The sequence below is a fragment of the Protopterus annectens genome, chromosome 4.part0 (assembly GCF_019279795.1).
Source record: "Protopterus annectens isolate FY-2018-M chromosome 4.part0, PAN1.0, whole genome shotgun sequence".
NCBI classification, from domain to species: Eukaryota; Metazoa; Chordata; order Ceratodontiformes; family Protopteridae; genus Protopterus; species Protopterus annectens.
In genome coordinates, this window is record NC_056733.1 from 886554313 (window position 1) to 886580487 (window position 26175).

General features: G+C 42.7%; 1 protein-coding gene across 1 annotated transcript in view; it reads right to left on the bottom strand.

The window, feature by feature from the left end:
* KLHL22 (kelch like family member 22) overlaps positions 1 to 26175 on the bottom strand; it is a 1250694-nt gene that overhangs the window by 198243 nt on the left and 1026276 nt on the right. Inside the window, exon 6 of the mRNA XM_044068844.1 lies at positions 17637 to 17870. Within this exon, the coding sequence (XP_043924779.1) occupies positions 17637 to 17870 (234 nt within the window). The remainder of the gene's footprint in view (positions 1 to 17636; positions 17871 to 26175) is intronic.

Genomic DNA, 26175 nt, shown 5'->3' on the forward strand with positions numbered 1-26175 from the left:
TCCGAAGAAACATGAACCCAGCCCAGCAGCAGCATATCCGAAACATGAAACCAGCCCAGCAGCTGCATATCCGAAGAAACATGAACCCAGCCCAGCAGCAGTATATCACAGAAACATGAACCCAGCCCAGCAGCAGTATATCACAGAAACATACACAAAGCCCAGCAGCAGAATATCCAAAGAAACATGAAACCCAGCCCAGCAGCAGAATATCCAAAGAAATATGAAACCAAGCCCAGCAGCATATCTTGAGAAACATGAACCAAGCCCAGCAGCAGCAGCATATCCGAAGAAACATGAACCCAGCCCAGCAGGAACACATTTGAAGAAACATGAACCCAGCCCAGCAGCAGCATATCCAAAGAAACATGAACCCAGCCCAGCAGCATATCTGAAGAAACATGAACCCAGCCCAACAGCAGTATATCTGAAGAAACATCAACCCAGCCCAGCAGCAGCATATACGAAGAAACATGACCCCAGCCCAGCAGCAGTATATCACAGAAACACGACCCCAGCCCAGCAGCAGTATATCACAGAAACATGAACCCAGCCCAGCAGCAGCACATCAGAAGAAACATGAACCCAGCCTAGCAGCAGAATATCTGAAGAAACATGAACCCAGCCCAGCAGCAGCATATATGAAGAAACATGACCCCAGCCCAGCAGCAGTACATCACGGAAACATGAACCCAACCTAGCAGCAGAATATCTGAAGAAACATGAACCCAGCCTAGCAGCAGCATATCCGAAGAAACATGAACCCAGCCTAGAAGCAGAATATCTGAAGAAACATGAACCCAGCCTAGCAGCAGCATATCCGAAGAAACATGAACTCAGCCTAGAAGTAGAATATCTGAAGAAACATGAACCCAGCCTAGCAGCAGCATATCCGAAGAAACATGAACCCGGCAGCATATCCAAAACATGAAAGTTTCATGACAAAACTCCTATTAGAAACACCTCCTCTCCTTACCTGCAAGAATGCCGGGGAAAAGCTATTCTGGCCTGAAACACTCTTCTTAAGTGAGCTGAACCTTACGTAAGTTTAAAATTTCGCGCCTAAGATGCACACATGGGCATGGGTTCTCCGTAAAGATGCCACTGACATAAATAAATCCACGATGCCATCACCACAGAGTTTTCTTTTTTGTTGAAGCTGAAGCAGGGGCTAGACAAGACAAGATGGTTTTGTAAAATTGGGGGGGTGCCCCCCCTCACTCTATGTTTCCAGCACCCATGAAAAAAGGGCTTGAAAGCTAGAGCTATAGCGTAGGGTGATAAAGCCCTAACCACAGCCCAGGCAATGCATGTTTGATTAGCATATGAGGGGCTGGCAGGGACGGTAACCACTTGAAATGTCAGGACCCTCTACAGCAAGTCACAAAACAATGGAGACTGGACAAAAGACTTTTATATACTAATTCCATTATGACCATTTCTCAGAATATTCCCTTTTCTTCTACGTATGGTGATCTCAGAGTTGGTTATATAAGTTCAGATGGTGTGGGTGACTTGCCCCTCCCCACATTGGATGGTGCGTAAGCCCCCTGCAAAAAAGAAGTTTAAAGGAGAAGAGTGACACTCGAGATTCACTCTTCTCCTGCACTTTCCATCTTTTTCCAGCTTGTCGGCACTTGGCATTTCAAGTGCCAGCATTTCGATAAGGAGCCAACAGGGTGGGATGGATGTGCTCATCAGTAGCTGTATGGCTTTCAATGATGCTTTCTGAAGTCAGGCAAGGTCCAAAAAGGGGAGTAGTCATTGTACATGAGTCAATGAGCATAGGGGCGAAAGGCGAGGAGAAAAGGGTATGTTATCACATAATAAAAGAAAAAAATGCGCTTGGCCCTGGTAGGAAACAAAGGCACCTGCCCAGGAATGCTAACAGCATCATCAGACTCCTACCTCAAAGCAAAGGTAGGAGCTGAGCTGTCCAGTGCCAAGACCCCGAGAGGAAGGGATGGCTTTGAGAGCATCACAGTCTTAGCCCCCCCCCACCCACAAACTGGCACCAACGTTACGGTTCCAAGATTCCTCTGGCTTGGACAGTGTCAGCTCCAACTGGACGAATGATGCAGTCAGAATCGACAAAGGCCAGACCTTCAGATCGACAAAAACATGGAGGTTTCAGGTCCGACAGATCCAAAACCACAGGTCAAATCAGAATAGGAGTCAACAGTTGGATTTGGGCTGGTGACAGGCTCACCCATCTGATGGGAGACGGAGACAGTAAAACACCCAAACTAAATCTGGGCCTGAAGAAACTTTCGCATCATCCTGTCCACATCTGCTTCAGTTAAGCTCCTAGATGACCTGAAAGAAAAGAAGTTGATGACGGCCTGGAAGCCTTACGAGGGGTCTCCTGTAAGAAAGGAGAACAGATTTTAGAAGGTATTAGCTCCAGAGTGTAACTACAGGAGTGATAGATTGGTGATTTGGACTTGGCCCTCATCGGATCAGAGGGCTTGGAAACTATTTTGGGTGAAGCCAAGCCCAAAGCAGAAGGAGTAGACTCTTTGCCTTTGGTTGATGAATCCGCCTTAGTCTTCTCAGAAGGTTTCTTCGAATGAGGGGGAGCTTCAGATGTAGTAGTAGTAGAGGTCGAAGGTAACAATCTTAGCTTGTTACAGTGTTCAACCAGCAAAGTTAAATATTTTTAAAAAATCTACATTTTCTAATTCTTGTGTGTATTTTTATAGTGATCACACATATAAAATCAAGCATAACTTTGTTGAGGGACAGTCTGTGAGATTATCCAGGTTGGCTTTTGAGGATAAGCTGTTCAATAATGAAGTACTAAAGTCAAAATTACTTTTGGGGAGGATGTTCCCATAATGTATGATCGATAAAATCATAGAGGAAACGTATCAAAAAAAGGAAGGATTCGCTTGCACCACTTTTGAAGAAAGCATGGGTAAAAAAGGGCAGGACAGTTCTAAATCATAATTTTAACAAGGCTGTGTGTTGCCCCTTTATGACTGATAACTATGATGCATGTAAAATTATTAAGCAGAGATGGTTTATTTATTAGTATTCTGATGGTATCACATATAAGCTTGGTGATAAACCAAAATTTAGATATAAAGGGGGCAATAATATAAAGAATAAACTGGAAAATAGTAATAAAGTTAAAAATTCTTGTGCGAGACTGAGGGGATGTTTTGATTTGCTTGCTGCAAGGGTAATTGTAATTTTAATAAATTTTGATATCTTTGTTTTGGATAAGACTGATCGTGCTGTTAATGGAGAGGATTGAGATAATATGTTCTTAAAAAGAGAATTATATTGGCAATTACATTTGGAGGAGGATAGGTAGCATGGTGTTAAAGATAGCATTTCTTTTAAATGTTTACTGAAAGAAAAAATAAATGCATTAAGATAATTTAAGTGTATTTGGCATTTTTGCTATTTTAACATGTACTGTTACATCCAATGGAATATATTTTTAAATCCTTTTTTTCTGGAGGATGTTTCAGTGTGATTGGTTGACAGATGTAATTTGATGGATTTCTATTCAAATGGGATTTTTGTAGTAGATGAGTGTTCTGACAAATTCCTATATTTCAGGAAGAAAGCGATTTAACGCTCGAATAAATTCCTGTGTATTTTATCACGTGTGGAACAATTTTTTTGTTTTTACTGAAAATGAAAGTAGCAGAAGAATAAACTTTACTTCCAAATCTATCAAAAACGTTCCCATCTTTGTCAGGTTAATGGGGTTAACACTAATAATTTGTTTAGCAGCAGACGTTTTAGATAATGAAATGACTTCAAGGTTTGCCTTGTGATTATAAAACAGATAAACAAGTCTAAGTTACTTTGTATAATAAACAACAAATTGCCTGAAAAACATCCTCTAAGGCTGATAAAAAGCACATTTGTGTACACTTACCGTAAAAGTAGATGTTCGAGTGTATTCACTGTTGCAGTCATCACATTTGGGTTATCCCTGCCAGGGTAGCCCTTGGCCGTCCCGAATACCAGAAGCTTAGTATTTATGCGTCGGTTGCTGTCGCTCCAGGACTGACGTCAGGTCGTCAGTAGTATAAAGTAAGGCAGCCGATGCCATTACATCAGTTTTTCTTGCCCTAACCTGTCAGGAGCATCCAAGCAGGAGGCAGGTTCTGGTGGAAGAACCCCACCAGTAGAAAGTAAATACCAATAAGTCCCTTGTAAGAAGGAGAAGAGAAAAAAGGGGGATGGAGGGAGGGAAACCAGGACTGCAACAGTGAATACACTCCAACATCTACATTTATGGTAGGTGTACACAACTGTACTACATTCTTCGTGTTTCACTGTTGCAATTATCACATTCGGGTTGATTCCCAAAGCTGAGGAAAAGGGTGGAGGCAGTCAAGGAAACTAGGGGCTGGCTAGGATGCCCTGCAAGACTGCAGTGGCAAACCCTGCCCTGCATTTGGAGAAGAGAGACAGGTGGTAGTGTTTGGTAAAAGTGTGAACAGATGTCTAGGTGGCAGCCTCCATGATTTCCTGGTGGGGACTCCTCTGAGGAAAGCTGCAGAGGTAGAGGCTGCTCTGGTGGAGTAAGCCCTGATTCCCTTGTGGGGAGGCTTTCCATGTTGTTTGTAGCAGAAATGGATGCAGTGTGCTATCCATTTGGAAATGGTTTGTTTAGAGATGGCTTTGCCTTCTGCCCAGGTAGCAATGCTAACCAGCAATTGTTCAGACTTTCTGAAGGATTTAGTCCTGTCTAGATAGAATCTGAGTTGTCTGTGCACATCTAGATAGTGTAGAATCCTTTCCCCCTGGTTCTGGGGATGAGGAAAAAAGGTGGGCAAGTGAATGGATTGGTTGAGAGCCACATTGGACACCACCTTGGGCAAGAAGGACTGGTTAGTCCTGAGGGATACCCTGTCAGCATGGAAGATGAAGAAGGGTTCCACAGCCATGAGTGCTTGCAGCTCGGAGACTCTTCTGGATGAAGTGATGACCAGAAGGAAAGATGTCTTCCAGGAGAGAAATTTTAGCTATGCAGAGGAGGCTGGTTTGAAGGGGGGCAGGGTGAGCTTTTCCAACACAAGTTAAGGTCCCGAGCTGGGGATGGTGCTCTTCTGGGTGGCCTCAAGTTGTTAGCCCCTCTTAGGAACTATTTGATCACAGGTGTGAGAAAAGTGGCTGCTCAATGGGAAAATGAGCAGAGATAGCAGAGGCATGAATTTTAATAGAGGGAAAAAAGAGAGGTAAGTGTGTAGCAGGTCAGCTAAGTAATCCAGGATAAGAGGGAGGGAGGGCTGTGCCGTATTGGCTCCCTTAGCCTGAATCCAAGTGCAGAACCTTTTCCATTTGTCTGCATAAGACTTTCTAGTGCTAGGGCGTCTGGCCTTATGTATAACATCTAGAACCTGTTTACTGACACTGGCAGATTTATTGGGGTTCAGGGAATAAGCCAAGCTGCCAAACTGAGGGTCTGTAACTGGGGATGCATGAATTCCCCTTCCCTCTGGGTCAGGAGGTTTGGAATCTGAGGAAGATGTCAAGGTGGCAGTGGGGGCAGGCTGCGCAGCAAGGGGTGCCAGTGCTGGCGAGGCCAGTCTGGAGCTATAAGAATTGTCCTTGGTTTTTCCTCCCACATTTTGAGCAGCACCCTGGGGATGAGAGGAAGTGGAGGAAAGATAGATTAACCCAGGGGAAGGACAGGGCATCCACTCTCCAAGCAATGTGGTGATGCTCCCTGGTGCAGAATTTGCTGAGCTGAGGGTTGGTGTGGGAGGCAAAGAGGTTGACCCTCGGGGTGCCCCATTTCTGAGTTATTAGGGTGAAGGTTCTTCTGTTGAGCTGCCACTCGAGGAGGTCCATAAGATTTCTACTTAATTGGTCTGCCAGAGAGTTGAGAGAACCTGGTAGGAATTGTGCTAATAGGTGGAGTTGCATGGCAAAGGCTGTGTGCCAAAGGTTCATGGCCAGCCTGCATAGGGGTAGGTTGAGTTCTTCCCTGCTTGTTGATATACCACATCACAGTGGTGTTGTCTGTTTTGATGAGAAGAGCCCCTGTATCAAGGCTTGCTGGACAGACATCATCTCTTTTTGGTTGATGTGCAGAGGGATTTGCTGTGGGCTCCACTGGCCCTGTATGCAGCTGCCGTTCAGGTGTGCACCGCAGGCATAGTCTGATGCATCTGTGGTGATGCTCTGGGTGGCGTGGGGTGGTGAGAAAGGCAGTCCTTTGTTGCGGTGGCATGCTGTTGCCCACCAAAGAAAATCTTATCTGAGGTAAGGAATTATAAGTATAAGAGTCTCCAGGTTTTGACAGTGTTGACACCAAAGGCTTTATAGGTACCAGTAAAGTTTCCTTATATGCAATCTGGCATATGGAATGAGTAGTATGCAAGATGCCATGAACCCCAGAGACTGCAGGATTTTCCTTGCAGACAGCTGGGGTCTGGTGGCTAGTTGAGAGAAGTAGGCTGTCAGGAAAATTTGTTTTTCTGGTGTAAGAATGACCTGAGACGTACCTCCCTGGACTACATGAAAAGAGACATGGAAGAGCTCTCTGATCATGTAGCCCAGGCGGGTATGATCCTGACCCTGAGTAGCATCCTGCCCTCACCAAGAATGATACCGCAGTATAAAGAAAAAATTATCAATTTCAACAACTGGCTAAGCTTCTGGTGTCATTCAAAGGGGATCCAGTGTCTGTCAGCCTGGGACAACATGCTTGACAAGCCTTGTTGCTTCGCAAGAGACGGCTTGCACCCATCACCCCTAGGCTTTCGTATACTGGCTAAGGCTCTTGCTGCCCCCATACTACCTTTTTTAGGCAAGGCTCAAAAGTCAAACTCACCGCTGTAAACAGCACAAATAAAAAAATGTGGGTTATGCTACTCAACGCCAGGAGTTTAAATCTCAAAATGCACGTACTCTAAGCACCCCTCAGTATGGAGAACGTCGACATCTGTGCAGTAACTGAAACCTGGTTCAAGGCTCCACACAGCACTCCAGCACTACCGGGCTATAACTCATACCACACATTTCGGCCACAGAACATGGACTGAAACACAAAAGAAGGGGGTGTATCCATATTCATCAAGGATGCCTACACCTCCAGGTTAGTGGCGCAGCATGATACCTCTGAGATTATCCATGTGCAACTAACATCGGGCAAATCTGCAATGCAAATTGTGGCCTGCTACAGATCACCCTCCATGACCCAGGACCACCACTCCGCCTTTCTGGAGACACTGGAAAACATGAAGGTCCTACCGAACACCCTGATATTGGGCAATTTCAATTACTCTACCGTTAACTGGGAAAACTACTCAAGTACAAACTCTCAGGTTCAGTGCTTCATGGAATTTATCAACTCAAATGCCCTGGATCAGCTGGTAAACACCCCTACCAGAGGTGAAAACATATTGGACCTGGTCATCACCAACATGGGCGACAGGTGTTCCACACCGGAGGTCAACCCATCACTGGTTAGATCAGACCATAAACTAATCACTCTGGATGTCCACACCACACCACCACCCCCAACCAAGGAAACCACAGTGAAAAACATTTCTATAGCAAACTTCATCTTACTTAAGACAGTGGCAAGTTTCATAGCCCCCATGCTAAAGGATAACAGTGTCCAAGACACAGGAACCTTTACAAATGCACTCTATGAGCACCTACAAGGATACATGGATCATGCCATCCCTAGCAAAACCAAGACTCACTCCCCTAAGAGAAGGAAGCCAGTCTGGTGGACCCCTGCTATAAACAGGCTATACAATAGAAGGAGGAAACTAGTTCAGAAAAAAAGCAAGTCCCAGGAAGGAAAGACATCCTTGATCAGTATCAGTAAGGTCCCTCATAAAATCATCCAAGGCTAACCTCGAAAGAAAAATAGCCAAGGATTCGAAAGATAACCACAAAGCCTTCTTTAGCTATGTCAAGAATTTAAGTGGCAACTCGCAGATATGCTCTGAGCTAGTGCAAAATAGCACAAAATATACTGAACCTACTGATATTGCCAACATCTTGGCAGATAGATTCAGTGCAAACTTCACCCCCCTCTCACCCCCAAAAGGGCCCACAACAATACCAGAAAAGTGTAGTGTCCCAGAAATCACAGACGCACAGGTGAAAACAGCCCTTTCAAAAGCCAAAAGCACAGTGTCAGTGGGGTCAGATGGTGTCCCAGGCTGCATCTTGCTCGAACTACAGAACGAACTAACCCCCCCCCCACACCTAAACACACTGTTCAACCTCAGCCTCTCCACAGGCTACGTGCCCACAGAATGGTGCACAGCAATGGTTACTCCGCTCCACAAAGGAGGGGCCACAACTGACCCTAGTAACTATCGCCCCATAAGCCTGACTAGCCTGGTCTGCAAGGCTATGGAGCGCATCATCATGGAACTCATTAACAAAGACATTGGGAACCTCCAAACTCTTGACCTGACCCAGTTCGGCTTTGTTAAGGGCAGATCATGCCTACTAAACCTGGTTGACTTCTTCAAGACAGTCACCAAGGCCACAGATGAGGGGAAGGTGGTTCACACAGCCTACACTGACCTCGCCAAGGCTTTTGACATCATTCCCCACTCAGGAATTGTAGAAAAACTCACCAGCTTGAACATAAACCCCTACATCACGAGATGGGTTTCCAACTGGCTTACAGACAGAACTCACACAGTAAGAATAGCGGGCTCCAGGTCCGACTCTAAACCTGTCACAAGTGGTGTCCCACAAGGCTCGGTCCTGGGACCCCTACTATTCAGCATATACTTCTCAGAAGTACAGGCAAACACAGGAGGACTATGGCTAACCAAGTTCGCCGATGACTGCAAACTGGGAGCCATAACTGACTCTCTGGCTGACATGGACATTCTCTAAAAGGGCCTTACTGAGACAAACACCTGGTGTCAAAGTTATGGTCTCAAGCTAAATGCCAAAAAATGCATAGTCATCCTGTTTGGGAAAAACAAAACACCGATGAATTACCACATAGGTGGCAGCCCCCTTAATACAAGAGAGAGGTAATAAGAGATCTGGGGACCCAGGTAGATTGTAATCTCTCCTTTGACAATCATATAGCCAAAGTAGTTAGGAAATCCTTCTATGTAGCCCATCTAATTACTAAAGGGTTCGCATCTAGAAATAAAGAGGTTATAGTGCCCCTCTACTCGTCACTCATCAGACCCATCATAGAGTACAATGCCCCAATTGGGATGTTCCTCACAAGACACTTCCAACAGCTGGAAAGACCACAAAAGTACCTGACCAAGAGGATTACTGGACTCAAACATATGTCCTATGCAGCCCGACTGAAAAAACTCCGGCAGTACTCATTGGCATATCGCTTACTCAGAAGTGATCTCTGCCTGACTTACAAAGCCATGTCCAACTCAGAACTGATGGACATGCTCCACCTAAAGAAACCCAAGTCACTGTGAGCCACACACTCTAGTAAGCTAAACCTCACCACAACAATAAATAGAACATGCTGGAGGGATAGATTCCTGTCACAGAGACTCCCCGTGTTTTGGAACAAAATTTCTAACTACATTAGGCAAAGCCCTTCACTAACACTCTTCAAGAGAAACCTTGACGAGTCGATGGGTAACAGAAAATACACCCCTGGGATCACTTCAATGGCTCTTCTTGACAGAGGCTCAGTTAATTAATCAATGGGGCAGCGAAAGCTGACACACTCTGGCTAGGCTTATAAATGCCCTTGAGCAGATAGCCTAGTATCTACCTATGAACCTCTGTAAGGAAAGCCATCTGGGATGCTGTGTCCAGGCCTGCTCCCAGGAATATAATTTTTTGGGTGGGCACCAGTTTGGATTTACTTTCATTGATAGTATACCCTAGGGAGGTTAGAAGGGACTTTACAAAGGCCAGGTGCTTCAGCAGCTATTCCTGGCTGTCTGCCTGAATTAGGCAGTCGTCTAAGTATGGGTAAATCTGGATATTCCTTTGTCTGCAAAAGGCAATGGCTGGAGCCAGACATTTTGTGAAAACTCTGGGAGCAGTGGATAAGCCACAGGGAAGTGCAGAGAACTGAAAGTGTTGAGATCCTGCCCTGAAATGGAGACATTTTCTGTAGGAATGTGGAGGCAGGCCGCCTTTAGATCTAGGGTGGCTAGCCATGCATCCTTGGAGAGCATGGGTAGCAGCTGCTGGAGAGAGAGCATTTTGAATTTTGGGATCACAAGGAAGGTGTTTAGAATGGATAGATGGTGCCCTCTTTTCTGGGTACTAGAAAAAGTCTGGAATAGAAATCTTGGCCTCTCTGTTCTGCAGGAACGTGCTCTATTGCCCTCATAGAGAGCAGGGAAAAGACTTGCTTTTGTGCCTCTGCCCACTGGTTTGTTCAAAGATCTAGGAACTCTTTTGGGGTTGGAAGGGTGTGGAAAGAAAATCTGTATCCCTGGGACACTATGTTGAGAACCCAGCGGTCATTCGTAATGGTGGCCCAGGTGCTTGCGTGAAAGGAGAGTTTTCCTCCTAGGGGTAAGTGAAGGTGGCAGAGGGAGGGGTTGGGATAAAAGAGTCATTGTGAGTTCTTACCACAAGGGGGTGGCTTCATAACTCCCTGGTTTTGAAATTGAGGTAGTCCACTGCTTAGATCTCTGTATTGCCTGTGGCTGTTGTCGGTGGGGTCTAGTTCCCTGGAGTCTGGCCTGGACTGGCTTAGTGGTAGCAGGAAAGGACCAGTGCTTGGTGGGGTAATGCCTGCTGAACCTGGGTGGCTGGACCTGTAAAAAAATCCTTAACTGTCTGCATAGATTTTGCTTTTTCTTCCATCTTTTTTAAGACCTCTTCTGCCTTTGTGCCAAATAAGTTGTCTTTGTGCAAGGGGGCATCCAACAATTTAGATTTGAAATGGTCTGGCAAGGGCTGTTCCTTAAGCCAGTCATGCCTTCTAATGACAGATCCAGTGGCTGTTACTCTGCAAGAAGCTTCTAGGGTGTGAAAACCACAGTGCAAGGTGTCAGAATGCATTAACTCTTGTAACTCTTTAGATTCTGCACAAGCAGGAAAGGAAGACATTTTTTGTTTGAAGAGTTTCAGGGTATGCTGCTGAAATTATAGCATATGGAACTGACAATTTAGTGCCCTGATACCAAGGATAGCTGAGGTGTACACTTTTTTACCCCATCTGTCTAGTGCTCGGGAATCGCTGTTTGAGGGGGTGGGATTCTTAGCAGAGGTTGCTTTAATCTCTTTAGGCCCTTGAGAAATTACCTCGGGGTCAGCAGTAGGATTTTTAAAAAGACATGTGTGTGAGTCAGGGACTCTGTAGTACCTGTCTGGTTTTCTGGGTGCAGGAGAGGGATGGTGTCAGGAGTCAAGCTGGATTCCAGGAAAACATCTTCCATTACATCCAGGACTGGGGGGATGGCCAAGGGTCTGTACTGCGGAAGATCTAAGAAATTCCTGATTCTCTTTTTAGACTGAGGGTAGTCCTGACTTTCCCATTGGAAATGCTCCCTTAAGGTATGAAGGGCTTCCCCAAAGGAAAAATCCTCTGGGGGAGAGGCTGAAGGAATGGAATCCTCTGCATTAGAATCCTCATAAGTAGAGAGGGGTTGCATGTCTTCATATTCAGATGCATCAGAGTCGTCTGACTCTTCTTTAGACAGAACTACAGGGGACAGATCTCTTTTCCTTTTGGAGGGGGTAGTCTGGTTTCCCTTGATCAGCATGATAAGGTCTTGTGCCATTTTAAGCATTTGGGTCTGAGGCAAGGAACCAGGTGTCTGAGATTGGGTCGTCGGTTTCCTGGGTGTGGTTCGTACCCTGGGCCTAGGAAACTCGGTTGTTTTTGAAAGAACGGTAGATGCGAAAGAGGTCGTCAGTTTGTGCCGAGAAGCGGTAGTACGAAGGACTTCCTCGGAAGCCAGTGCCTCCTCAGCAGCTCCGGACCCATCCAAGGTAAAGACGACCCGCAGGATCCTTAGTCGAAGAAGAGTCATGCGTCATACTGGATCCACAGAAGCAGCAGCAGCAGAGGTTGCGAAAGCACATCAATGAGGACAGGAGAACTGATGACTAGCTTAATGGGAGCGTCATTGGTAGGTTTGGACCTGTGCAGTCTGTCTGTCTTTATCTTTACGCTTTTTTGGAAATCTGCTGCCGGATGGCTTACCGAAGCCATATCGGAGTTCGAGGACTGTAAGCGAAAATATCTAGCTACAATAAGGGTCTGACGATGGACAGTTCTGGCATTGAACAAAGCACAGAAGCGACAGCAGGGGATGTTGTGGTCTGGGCCTAAAGTGATGCAGTAAGAATGAAAATCTCAGTGTGGTATTTGCTTTCCACAAGTAAGACATTTGTTAGCTTTTTCTGACATCGGTTAGTGCAGGAAAAAAAGGATCCCCAACGGGGTACTTAGCTTTAGAAGAGTTCAGCGTGAATTTGGTAGACGAAACTCAGGTAGCGGACGACCGGCACTCATGCAAACTGCTTCTGCTTAGGGCTCCATGGCAAGAAAAACTGATGTAATGGCAATGGGTGCCTTACTTTATATTACTGACGACCTGATGTCAGTACTGAAGCAACAGCAACCGACGCAGAAATACTAAGCCTCTGGTATTTGGGCCGGCCGAGGGTTACCCTGGCAGGGATAACCCAAATGTGATGACTGCAACAGTGAAACACGAAGAACATCAGGAGGGACAGCAACAAGCTGTAGCATACTCAACTACAACAACTTATAACACTTTTGCTGCAAAATAGGGGTTTCATTCTATTCTGACTGAAATACCTCTTTTCATTTCAGCTAAGGCCTCAGAAAATGACAGCTCTTCTGGACGAAATCTAAATTAACACTTTCCTCAAACTCTTCAGCATGTGGAGAAAGCAATGAACACACACACACACAAACACACACACACTCACACGCACTCACACGCACACACCATTTCCTGTTCTTTAGACTGATAATTAGTGTCAGAATGTGAGGGAACTCTTTTTTTTTTCTCCTATAAAAAGTGAAGAAACAGACTTTGAAAAATTAAAATCAGGAAATGAATACCTTAGCAAATCTTTCCTCTTCATAGTGATAAAAAACAAGCGAAGTAACATTTGTAATTTGTTGCTTTTCCTGGCAGAGTCCTTGGAAAAATACAAACTCATGGCAGCTGCACTATCCCAGCCCGGCTATGAAGTAGACCCTCTCTTGCTCCCTCCCCCAAGACCGACAAGGCTTGTTCTCTCTTGCCCAGTGAAGACAACCCTACGGTTGCAGAAAATGTGTCTCTAACTCCCGCTCCTTGGTGGCATCCCAAGGAACTACACCAGATTGACTGAGACACACTGATGAGTGGTTTGAGAAGCCAAGTCTGGCCATTGTACAGTCACCCAACAGTGGCTGTGCACTGAGGGAGCTTGCCTTACTCCCAAAGAATCCCTAGCAGCTTTTTATTTATTTTTCTTGTGGGCAAGGAAGAACAACCAAGGGAACTGGCAACTGCTTCATAGTCCAGTTGAAATAGAAGCCTGAAAGAGTGGAAGCAGAGCCTGTGACAGCTGGTAAACCTACTGACAGAAAAATAAAGATTTTGAAATTTAAAAAAAATGACAGTCCAGAAAAACACAATATCCCACCACTAACATTCTAGCTCAACATGAAAATGTAAAAATTAAGAAAAAAAAAAACAATTTTTAAAGAATTCTGATACACAAGCATACACTAAGAAAAAAACGCCCCTACAGTTTATGACAGTCAATAAAAATATTTTTCATAACATAAAAATATAGTTTTTCCACACAAAAAGCATATTTTTTTTCCCATAGAAAATGAAGATGTGGAAAGTTTCCCCAAAAAGGTATGTATCTGCCCAGGTCTGAAGAATTGCTTGTCAACCCTAGGTTCCATGAAGTTTACAGAGGGAATGTACTTCAGCAGCAAGAAAGCTCTCAAGCTTTTGGCACCCAAACTGCCTTATGTGGCTCTGCTCACGCCCCTGGCAGTTAGGACACCTAGATGGTGGAGTGAAGCTTTGAACGCTGGCCGGTGGTCATATCCTGGGCACGATATAACCTAAGCAGCTTATGCTGCTGCAACAGTGATCTAATGCTGACCATCCTGAGAAAGCAAAGGTTCCTACATCTTCACTTCCAGTATAATCTCTGGTATGTCTATGCATGCACAGTCATCAGTGCCAAAGAAGATGCCCACTTAACTGTGTACTTCAAGGGCAATAAAGTCTACAGAAGGCTGATAGCATCAAAGCAACCAAATGTCCTTTGTGCATGCGGGGACCTGTTGAAGACGCACTGCCTTACTCTCAGGCCTCCGACAGACTGGAGCAGAGGCACAGTCGGGTCTTTTCTGAACAACTTCCTTCAAGTTTTCTGTTTTCTTTTTTTTCAGGTACAGCCATATATTCTTTCCTTGACTTCCTTTTAAGTAACATAAGGCATTTCTCTGTTAGGAACAAATACAGCTTAGGTGCCTGTTTAAATGTGCATCAGTGTTAACACTCAGATATTTTGGTTCAGGCGTGAACAAAATAAATGTTGTGTGTATGGGTCTTTATGGAGCCATATGCCTACCACAATTACAAGAATTAACAGATTCTGCCACTACAGCCCAAGTCTTTTATCTGCACTTAGAAAAGTAACCAATAACTATAAACTGGTGAGTGATAAAAGTATGACTGACGGGGTAAAAAAATAACAGTGTTCTGTGCTGGGACCTCTTCTGCTTGGCATCCATTTTTCTGAAGTAAAAGCCAACACCAAATGGCTCTGGCTGACTACATTTGCAAGTTAGCAGCAGTTATTGAATCCCTAAATGACTCAGCCCTCTTGCAAGAAGGCTTGTCCCAAATAAATAAAGGGTGCCAAAATCACTGACGGAAACTAAAGCTTAAAAAATGCATTATAATGTCCTTTGGGAAATCATCTACTCCAGGGAATTACCACACTGCCAATACACCCCTAGGAGTTGACCCAGCTGTTTGGAATTTGGGAACTTATGTGGACAATGATCTAACGTTTGCCAACAGCTTAGAAACAAAGGGATTGTGTATAGATCTAGGAAAGTCACTGTTTCCCTAATTAGGCCAATCACTAAATATAATGTCCACTTAGAAATGTAACTGTACTTACACATGCAGCAACTGGAATGTCCACAGAGATACCTTACTAAAAGGATACAAGGCCTAAACAACAAGCCCTACATGGACCAACTTAAAACCCTGTCACTAAACTCAGTATTCTACACACAGCTAAGAGATGACCTGTGTCTGGCTCACAAGCAATCCTCTGACCCTTTACTGATGGATTTACTGCACTTCAGCAAGTCAAATGACATTAGAAATACTAAGTCTAGGGACCTAAACCTCTTCTGTAACATTAACAAAATGGTTTGGAGGGACAGGTATACCTCTGGAATAGACTCCCCATCCACATAAAACAAAGTTCATCACTGTCAATACTCAAGCGCAACTTAGATCTCTGGATGTGAAACAGAAAATTTACCCCAAGACTCCCCCATGCACTACTAATGGACAGAGGCAGCTCCTAAATGCGTCATCCCATGCATGAGTCCCCTCAAATCATCTATGGTATGATCTCAGTTATTCTCATTAGATATGATATATAATTATTCATCATCGGATGGGTAAAGACAATCTATAACCAAATTGGATAAGGTATTTCAAGCACAAAAAGAAAGTGGCTAGGCATACAATGGCCCACAAGGGCAGCTAGCCTAGTACCTACCTATGAAACTAATAATACAAACATTCAAATAAATGTTACAGAACTGACATAGCTGGTGGGAGGAGGTACTTGCACCTGTCTCAAAGGCTACTATGTTTCACTTTTTTTTTTTGCTCTGTGTTTGCTCCCACTTTTTGTCGATCACCAGCCTTCTCCCAGTCATTCATTAGGATGAGGGTCTAGGTGGGGCTATCATTCAGAGAGGGAATGAGAAGATGTGAGGGTTTTTTCTTGTATTACTCCCAATTCCTACCAACATGCTCCTAAGCAGTCGTCAGGGAAGGAGAGTGCAGCTGACTGATGGCAGATGTTCCCTCACTTCCAAAAAGGGTGTTGCAACTAAGGCATGAGAGGTGACCTCATCAGTTTCCACCAGGGAAATAACATTGTCATTGAGCCCTCAAATGTGCACACTCCCTCACCTGGAAGAGGTGAGCAGGTCATGTCTCTTCACTCCTCCCCTTCACTATGCCACTCCAGTGGAGTAGAGAGAGAGAGATAAAGCCCTGACTACAGACCAGCTTAACTTCAGTCTGATTAGCGGCTTGGGTGACTAATGAAATGGTAGGGAGGGATGGGTGTGACCATCCAGGGGGAAGGGCAGTTTCACGGGAGTTCCCCACATGTTCCCTGGTGGAAACCAGGTACATAAGAGGGGGCAGGCATGCTCCAAAGAAGGGAAATGGGGAACCTTAGCTGATCTGCTTTGTAAGTGGGGTGACATTTCAGCATTTCCCCATTGCATGCACACCCTTATCTCTATCAAGGATTGCAGGGATTGAGAAAAAATGGGGTAGGTCACTAAAGTGAATAACCACCGGCAGAAGCTGCTGATGGTATAACACAACCCGGGCACTCTTGGGTTCTGTGCCAGCCCCAGCAAAAATTTAGAGATAGCCCGGGGGGGGGGGGGGTTGAAGAAGACGTTGGTATACCTGGTGATGGACAGGGGCACTGGGGTATGCCATAGTTATGAAGCATGGGGATCACAAAAAAAACTCCTCCCCTTCCTGCCTGGCTTCTCCAGTGCCAGGGCCAGTAATCAAACCCCAAGTGTCCATTTCTCTGCATCACAGAGTCAGGATATTACTATATTTCAGTTCTGAATAACCCTGTGCAACTCACTTTTGCCTACAAGCAAAAGAGGTCTAGGGAAAATCTACTTAATGGGGTTACCATTAGTTTCCCACCAGTATTGGGTGATGTGGCTAAGCTTCTAGATGGTCTCTTTGGCTGTAAGCTTAGTAACAGCCTACAAATCTATGAGATTTAGTACTACAACCAAGAAGAATGTTTGGTTCTTATACATTTTACCTTACCTCTTTGAACTGAGATGTAAAAAGAGGTCCCACAAAATACTGAGTGACATTTTTCATCCAGCGTGTGGCTGGTTCACTAAACTTGCTTCTGGTAGGTTACGGAGTATCCTTTGCAGGACCACCAGATTCATGAACGGTTTTTATCCAACTGCAATAAGACTCATTAATGCAGACATAAATCTGGATGTATCAAAACTATAATAAATTGTTACGTTCTCATTCTTTTTCTACACAGTAATTCTATTTATTGCATACTAAAATTAATATATTCTCATTTAAGTGCAATTCCGGTCACTTCCTTATGTGCAATATCACCCAATCTCACCTCCTGTGTATAGTGTACTTTTCTTTTCATGTGTTAATTATCTAGTAGTCAGTGTTGTCCAATGTAACACAGTGAACAAGCATGTGCGACAGCTACGTAGATATTTAGTTTTGTACTATAATTATTGTTTACTCTTTAATACCTATCATGTCTGTTTTTTTGTGTTTGTTTTCTCTTGTAAAAGAGCTGACACTCGAAATTTCGTTTAGGTGGCACTTGTGTTTCCTAAATGACAATAAAGTTTCTTTGAATCTTTTACTTCTCTCTTTTAACAAGTTCAGTTTGTCTGCTGCTCTCACCTGTAGCACATCCCTTCTGTATCCAGCACTGTTGTTACTACCACCGATAACGTACAGGTTGCTGTTCACTGTGGCCATACAGTGCCAAGCCCGCTCCACAAGGCTATCTGCTTTATTCTCCCAGCAGTCAGTGAGTGGGTCATAGCAATGCAACTCCTTCAGATAATCTTCATTACGTCGACCACAGCTGATGTATATTTTCCCATCTACCACTGCTCCAGCATGGGCAAAAACCTGTGGAACACAATGTGTTACAAATGAAACTACCCTATGTCAGAACATTAAACTTCTGCTCATTCTACAATAATAATTTTGGTCAGCTCTAGTTTAGTTTCTGTCATTTAAGTGCCACTTTAGTTTCAACTCATAATTTAGTCTCAAAATAAAAGAAATTAATTTCTTGTACTTCTGTCAAAAACAAGTTCAAGTTTATGACAAGTGATACACAAATACAATAATAAAGTATATAAATAAACATACTGTTTACTAACATTCATAAAATATAAAATTGTGAATGTATTCAAAAGTAGATTAAAACAAAGCTTGTCAAGTGTAGACCAATTCAAACAGATGTGTTTTTAATCCATACTTAAAGGCAATTAAAATGAGAGAACCACAAAGCCAACTAAGAAGCAAGTTACATAGAAGAGGCCCCTGATGATTAAATATTTGAAAACCAGACTGTATGATGGAACAGATTAAGAGACCCACTTTACTGCAGCAAAGTGTATGGCAAGGGCTGTAAATATACATAAAGATAGCAGCACGAGTAATTGACCCATCCATCGACTGGGTAAATTACTCCTGCTCAAACTCACTTGCCCAAAGGTTCCTCGACTTCATTAACTGCAATGCCCTGGACCAGCTGTTTGACACTCCCACAAGAGGTGTCAACATCCTGGATCTGGTGCTTACCAATATAGGGGACCACTGCTGCACCCCCACTATGAGGTCTTCCGTGGTGAGATTTGACCACAAATCAGTCTCATTCAAAGTAAGTAGCACACCTGCCCCAGCAGCAACTAAACCAAAAAACTTCTCCAAAGCAGATTATAACCTCTTACAGGATGGTATAAATAGCTTCACTGCACCTCCTCCCTGAGATGGAACTGGCAACTATGCCAAATTCTACACAAATGCTTTATACAAACACCTGTATAACTGCATTGACTCAGCTGTACCTGATCAGACCAAAAACAAGCTCCTCAAGGCAGAGCAAATCTGCCTGGTGGACAGCTACCATTAACAGGCTTTACAATAAGAGGAAGAAATTGCTACCTAGGAATAAGAGGGAGCAAGCCCTAAACTGGAAACACTCCCTCCTCAGCTTAAACAAGCAAATGAAGTCCTCCAAAGCAAACTATGAATCCAAAGTAGCTTCCTCAACTAAAGATAACCACAAGATGTTCTTTAGTTACAGCTGTAAAAAAAGGAAACACCCAGATTTTGCTAAAATGGTAGTTAATAATGACACATATATACTGAGCCTGTGGACATAGCTAACCTGTTGGGCAACAGATTCTGTGAAAACTTCATTCACATGTCCCCGCCACACGTACCCCATGACATCCCTACCGCCTGTCTCCTACCTTGTATGTCTAAAGAGCAGGTCATAAATGCCCTCTCTAAGGCCAAATACACAGCATCTATAGGACCTGATAACATCCCAGGCTATGTCTTACATGGGCTCCAACAAGAATTAGTAACACCATTGGGTACTCCACCACGAAATGGAAACTATGCAGTTCACCACCACAAAAAGAAAGACCCCAGTGATTACCTTTATATTTTATTAAAATTCCAGTCCAGTAATTGATCCAAAATGCAGTCCCATAGCACAGGTAAAATAAACACACACCTGGATCCAATAAAATCTAGTCAACAGCATACATACTGCATAAAAGCAAACTTCTCTAGCACCTCGGCTCTTCAGCCTTTACAGACTATATCCCTACTCATACATCCCATCTTTAAATAGTATAATCACAAACAATTAACCAATCACAAATTCTGAATTAATTAAAGGAAACACTTCCAATGACATTCTTTATTCATTCCATTTGGAATTAAAGTGTTAAATTTCAGAATTAAAATAGATTCCAGTTTCCAAAGTTGCTTTTTGATATCAAAATCGTAGTGTGGGTCAAAATCCTTATTGAGAGAGACGACTTTAAAAGAAGGAGGTTAGCGATGGAAATGAAGGTGGTGTGTCAGAACATCATTCAACAATCTAATAACACAGTTTTAGAGAATTTTTTGGCTGGAATGAATGAGAGACTAGTTGGATATGAAAAAGAACTTATCGTTCGTAAGAAGGATAAATTACAGAGAGACATTCGAGACTATGTGTATGTGTAAAACCTTGTCACCACAATAAATAGAACATGCTGGAGGGATAGATTCCTGTCCCAGAGACTTCCCATACTCTGGAACAAACTACCTATCTATAACAAACAAAGCTCCTCATTAGCACTCTTCAAGAAAAATCTTGATGATTGGATGGGAGATAGGAAATTCACCCCGGGGATCACTTCTGTGGCTCTGCTCGACAGTGGCACAGGAAAATAATTTTCTTGGGTGGCGAAAGCCAGGGTACATTTGGCTAGGCTTATATAGGCCCTAGGGCCAATAGCCTAGTACCTACCTATGAACCTATGTATGGAAGTCTGCATTCAATGTCTCAACCAATCAGTCCAAAAACTGTCAGAGAGTAAGATTCCAGCAAGTAACGGTTGTGTTTCATCAGCGGGCAGTGAGTCTTCATTCGCTAATGATAATAGTGATGAAGAAAATACATTTCTGGGACGTCCAGAACCAGTTAATCCAGGCTACATGGTTAAGAATTTTCGTGAGCCAGGGAGGAATTATGGCAAAAAGAGGTCTAGAAACTATGAACATGGACAGGACAGTTACTGGGAATATTGTAAGTGGTACTGAATTAAATGTTGTGAATAATAACTACGTAATCAATTTATCTGGATGTATTTTGTCAGATACTGTCATTTTGGTATTAAACAGAGGTTTAAAGTTCATCGCTACGGCTTTTCCGAGGGGATATGAATTGAAAACTGAAGTGTTTAAATTTGTTAGAAAATTATATTTGAAATCTTTCTTTGCACAGGATTCAAATGTCACTTATGGAAATAATACAGATAGTGAAGATGATTTAAATGAAATGGGTTTCCATTCTTGTGTTCCTGATTTAGAAACAGATGCTTACTGTAAGTTAGACACTGAAAATGTGATGTATAAAAGTGACTTTAGTCCTATGTGTAGGGATGATAATATTCAGCAATTTTCTTCTGCCTTACAATTTTCAATAGATAAAGAGCTTGAAAGAATTAACAAAAATAGAAATTATGTTAAATATAATTTAGATAGAGATGAATGAAAAAGTTTACAAAGGTTAAGTGAAAATAGAGAACTAGTGTTTAAACCGTCTGTCAAAGTGGGTAAGTTAGTGGTGCTTCACTACAAACGGTATTTGAACATGTGTTATGCTTACCTAAGAGATGCCAAAGATTATGCTTTGGTGGGATTGGAATGTTATCAAGAAGCAGTGGTTAAATATAAAGAACTGCTAATGAAAGGGTTAAGACTGAAATATTTTTCACAGGAAGATGTTTATAAAAAATTGCAGTTAAGGACAATGCCATGGCATATTTCTTTTGTGTACCAAAAATACACAAAAGTTTAGTGGATCCACCGGGACGTCCAATTGTCTCTGCATGTAGTTATTTCACACATAATTTGGCCCTTTTTTACATTCTTACTTGAAAGAAGAGATTGAGAAATTAACTTTGTATATTAAAGATTCTTTTGATTTTTTAAATAAAATTAGAAATATTAAGTGGAAAAAGGGCATGTTTTTCATTGTTATGGATGTTACTAGTCTATATACAAATATTGAACAAATACATGGTTTGGAAGCTATATTGTTCTTTTTAACAGATATACCTAAAACACATTTATTATTGAACTGGTACATTTTTGTTTAAACAACAATATTTTTAAATTTAATGGGGAACTTTACAAACAGCTCCATGGAACAGCCATGGGGGGCAGGTTTTGCCCCCATGTATGCAATTCTTTTCATGGACATGTTTGAAAATAAATATGTATACAGTAATGAGTTTTTTTAGGAAATATGTTATACAATATTATAGGTTCATAGGCGATTTAATATTTATTTGTGAAGAGGGATGGGAAGAAGTAAACACGTTTGTGCAAACGGTTCAAATAAATCCCTATAATATTAAGTTTGATGGAATACAGAAAGGCGAAAAAGTAAACTTTCTTGATATAGCTTTGCACGGTATTAGTGAAGGTAGAATACAAACGAGCATACATAGAAAGTTTGAAGAGAGTGGCCATATACTGCATGGGGAGAGCTGCCATCCCCCCATACTACTAAATCTATTCCTTATGGAGAACTTCTTAGAATAAAAAGAATATGTAGTGATAAAAAAGTTTGTGACAAGGAAATAGATAAAACAGTGCATATGTTTGTAAATAGAGGTTACAATGAAACAGTGGTGGAAAAAAGCAGAACGATGGTTATGCAACAAAATAACACTGGAAGGATGTAGAGTATGCAAGGGAGAGTGCATAAACAGGATAAACAGAGATTATGTTTTGTGACTAAATAGACGGTGTTTACAGAAGTTTTAGTACATTTGGTAAAATACCACTGGAGCATTTTGGAAATAAGCAAATTTCTTAATATAAAAGTTAATGAGTATCCTATGTACTCTTATTCGAAAGGTATAAGTATAAGAGACTTTTTAGTGCATGGCAAGTTTCAGTTGCCTGAAAGTTAACAGCAGCATGGTAGTAGATGCAACAGGCACATTCCCTTGTGGAAAGTGTAATTGTTGTCAATACATTGTAAAAAGTTTTGATAAAATCAATGGAAAACATTTTACATGTAAAGGAAGGTTTTCGTGTGACAGTGTAGGCATAGTATATGGTTTGAAATGTTCCTGTGGTAAAGTATATATAGGAGAAATAAGAGAAGTTTTAAACAAAGATTAAAGGAACATGTTAGGGATGTTAAGAAAGCCCTGTTGCATTACATACTAAGGAATGTCACAATGGAAATATACAAGGTTTGCAGGCTACAATTTTAGGGCAAGTGCAACAAATGTACAATTTTGATATCAAAAAGCAACTTTGAAAACTGGAATCTATTTTAATTCTGAAATTTAACACTAATTCCAAATGGAATGAATAAAGAATGTCACTGGAAGTGTTTCCTTTAATTAATTCAGAATTTGTGATTGGCTAATTGTTTGCGATTACACTATTTAAAGATGGGACGTATGAGTAGAGATATAGTCTGTAAAGGCTGAAGAGCCGAGGCACTAGAGAAGTTTGTTTTCATGCAGTATGTATGCTGCTGACTAGATTTTATTGGATCCAGGTGTGTTAATTTTACCTGTGCTGTGGGACTGCATTTTGGATCAATACAGGACTGGAATTTTAATAAAATATAAAGGTAATCACTGGCTTCTTTCTTTTTGTGGTAGTGAACCATTGGGTACTCTTTTCAATCATAGTCAAAGCATCATCTTCACCCCACCTGAATGGAAAATGAACACTGTTATTCCCTTGCACAAAGTTGGTGCTTCCACTGACCTTGGGAACTACAGACCTATTAGCCTGACTATAGCCTCATCTGCAAGGCTATGGAGCGAATCATCATGGAACTTATCAACAAAGATATAGGTAATCTCCAAATACTTGACCCTACTCAGTTTGGATTTGTCAAAGGGACAGCATGCCTGTTAAAACTGGTAGACTTCTTCGAGACAGTCACCAAGGCCCTGGACAAGGGGAAATATGTGGATATAGCCTACCCAGATTTAGCCACGGCATTTGACACTATACCCCACTCAGTCATCGTTGACAAACTCACCCAGCTAGGTATTAACCCTTATATCATTAAATGGGTCACTAACTGGCTCACTCATAGAACCCATACAGTCAAAATAGGAGACTCCACCTCCAACAGCAGACCTGTAACCAGTGGTATTCCACAGGGATCAGTCCTGGGACCTCTACTGTTTGGAATCTATTTCTCTGAAGTACAAGCAAAAACTAAAGGTCTGTGGTTGGCAGTTTGCTGATGACTGCAAACTGGGAGCTGTCACAGAATCTCCAAATTATGTCAACTTCCTACAAGAGGGTCTTACACAAACAAATGATTGGTGCCAAAGTCATGGCCTTAAACTCAATGCAAAAAAATGTATTATCATTCCTTTTGGTAAGTGCCATGTTCCTGCAAACAATCACATCAATAGCAACATCCCAAGTACGCACTCAGTGGTGAGAGACCTGGGCACACAGGTTGACAGCAACCTTACCTTTGACCAGCATGTCTCCACAATGGTAAGAAGGGCATTCTATATTGCTCATCTCATAAGTAAAGGCATTGCCTCCTGAAAAAAGTTGTTATAACCTCCCTGTACTCTTCCCTCATCAGGCCAATAATTGAGTACAACACCCCTTTTGGTACGTACCTTTCCAAGCACCTGCAGCAACTGGAGTGACCACAAAGGTTCCTCACAAGGAATATTCAAGGTCTTCACCATCTGTCCTATTTGGATCATCTAAAATCACTGTCACTTTATTCTGTTTCATACAGACTACTCAGAGGCAATCTCTGCCTTGCATATATAATGCAGTCTCTGACCCTGCTTTATTGGAAATGCTGTATATCAGCAAATCAAACAGTACACAGGTTATTCACTCTAAAGACCTTAACCTGGTATGTGACATTAATAGAACCTGCAGGAGGCAACAAATTTCTCTCCCAGAGGTACCACACTTTTGGAACAGACTCCTACATCATGTCAAACAGAGTACCTCACTGGCTCTCTTCAAATGCAATCTGAACGACTGGATGGATAACCGTAAATTCACCCTAGGGGTTCCACTTGTGCCCTCTTGGACAGGGGCAATAGGTGTTGATCATGGAAATAAGGGTAGAACTTGGCTAGGCTTGTAAAGGCCCTGGGGCTATTAGCCTAGTAACTTCCTATGATCACGTAAGTAGGGTGGGCCTATATCATGGACAGCTAGCTATATTAAAATGAGGATCTTGTAAGTAATCCACTGCTTAACTGGCAGCCAGTGCAGACTCCACAGGATCAGAGTGATATGATGGTACCTAGAAACCCAGTTAGATAACTGATCTGTGGAGGGGCACCAGCTGCAAATGGGCAACTTCAGACTCAAGAAGGCCTATATAAAATGCACTGCAGTGGTCGAAAAAGGACGAGATCAAAACATGCATCACCAAAGGGAGGTCGCAGGTTGGAATACAGTGCTTGATAAGAATGATACTCCATGGAGCAAAACAAGATGGCTTGACCACAGCAGAAGTACAGCCCTTCAATATTAGTCTGTCATCAACAATCACACCAAGACTGCACATCTCAGAAACAAATAAGAGCTTGTCTCCCAAATAAAGATCATCAGGAAACAAGGCAGGAAAAGAAGAGTCCCTAAGTGCTGTATGGACCATCAAGGTCACAGACTTAAGCCTAATAATAACCATCCAGATGCAGATAAGTACCAGATCATTTGTTACATTACTGAGAATCCTGAGGGGAAAGACATTTATTTATTTATTTAACATTTGTTTACTGGGAAACTCCGACTTGAAATGAAGCCAATTTTTAGTGGAGGCCTGGGGAGAAATGTTCTAGATGTATGTCTTTGTAAAGAACCTCCAGCAGGCTCTATCTTTGTAAAGAGATAAAACTGCATCATTAGCATAGCAATGTTATTGCAAACCTCTGAAATGAAAAATGTGATGCAGTGGCAATAAGTAAATGGTGAGCAACAACACAGGGCTAAGAATGGAGCTTGCTCTGTGCTGTACAGGGACAAAGCCCTATAGTCGTAGTAGGTGCCCTGCTTTCGAATAGTGGCTTGGGTAACTATTAGAGTTGGCAAGGGCTTATGGGAGTGAGAAGCAACGGTCTGCTCACCCATCTTGGGGGAGGGAGGTGGTTCTGGCTCATCACATGGGTGACACCTAGTGGGAGCACTAGGTGTCTACCCTCATGAAGCCCCTGTCTACTGAGCCCCCACTGCTGTGTGCAATTACACTGTGAGCTGAAGGGAACCCTTGGAGGGCAGCCATAGTGGACTCAGAACAGCCACTGCAGGGTAGGGGGATAGGGTAGGCCACCCTGCGGGAACAGCAAGAAAATGGCCTACAACCTACTACCAGAGTCTCACCACAAATGGCTAAGCTCATTAGGGATTCCCAACTAGGAATGCAAACCATTCCAGAATGACATCAAAGATACTACAGTAATGCTCCAAATAATCCAACAGAATGGTATGGTACACCAAACTGAAAGATGATGATAGATCAAGAAGGACCAAACCTAGGCAGTGGAGATGATCACATAGGAGATCTACAGAAAGTCTTTCATACATTAAAAGCATGTTTTAATGAACAGCAAACCATTAATATATACATGCAATTCTACATACTTCACAGTTGCAAAAACAGAGTCTAGTT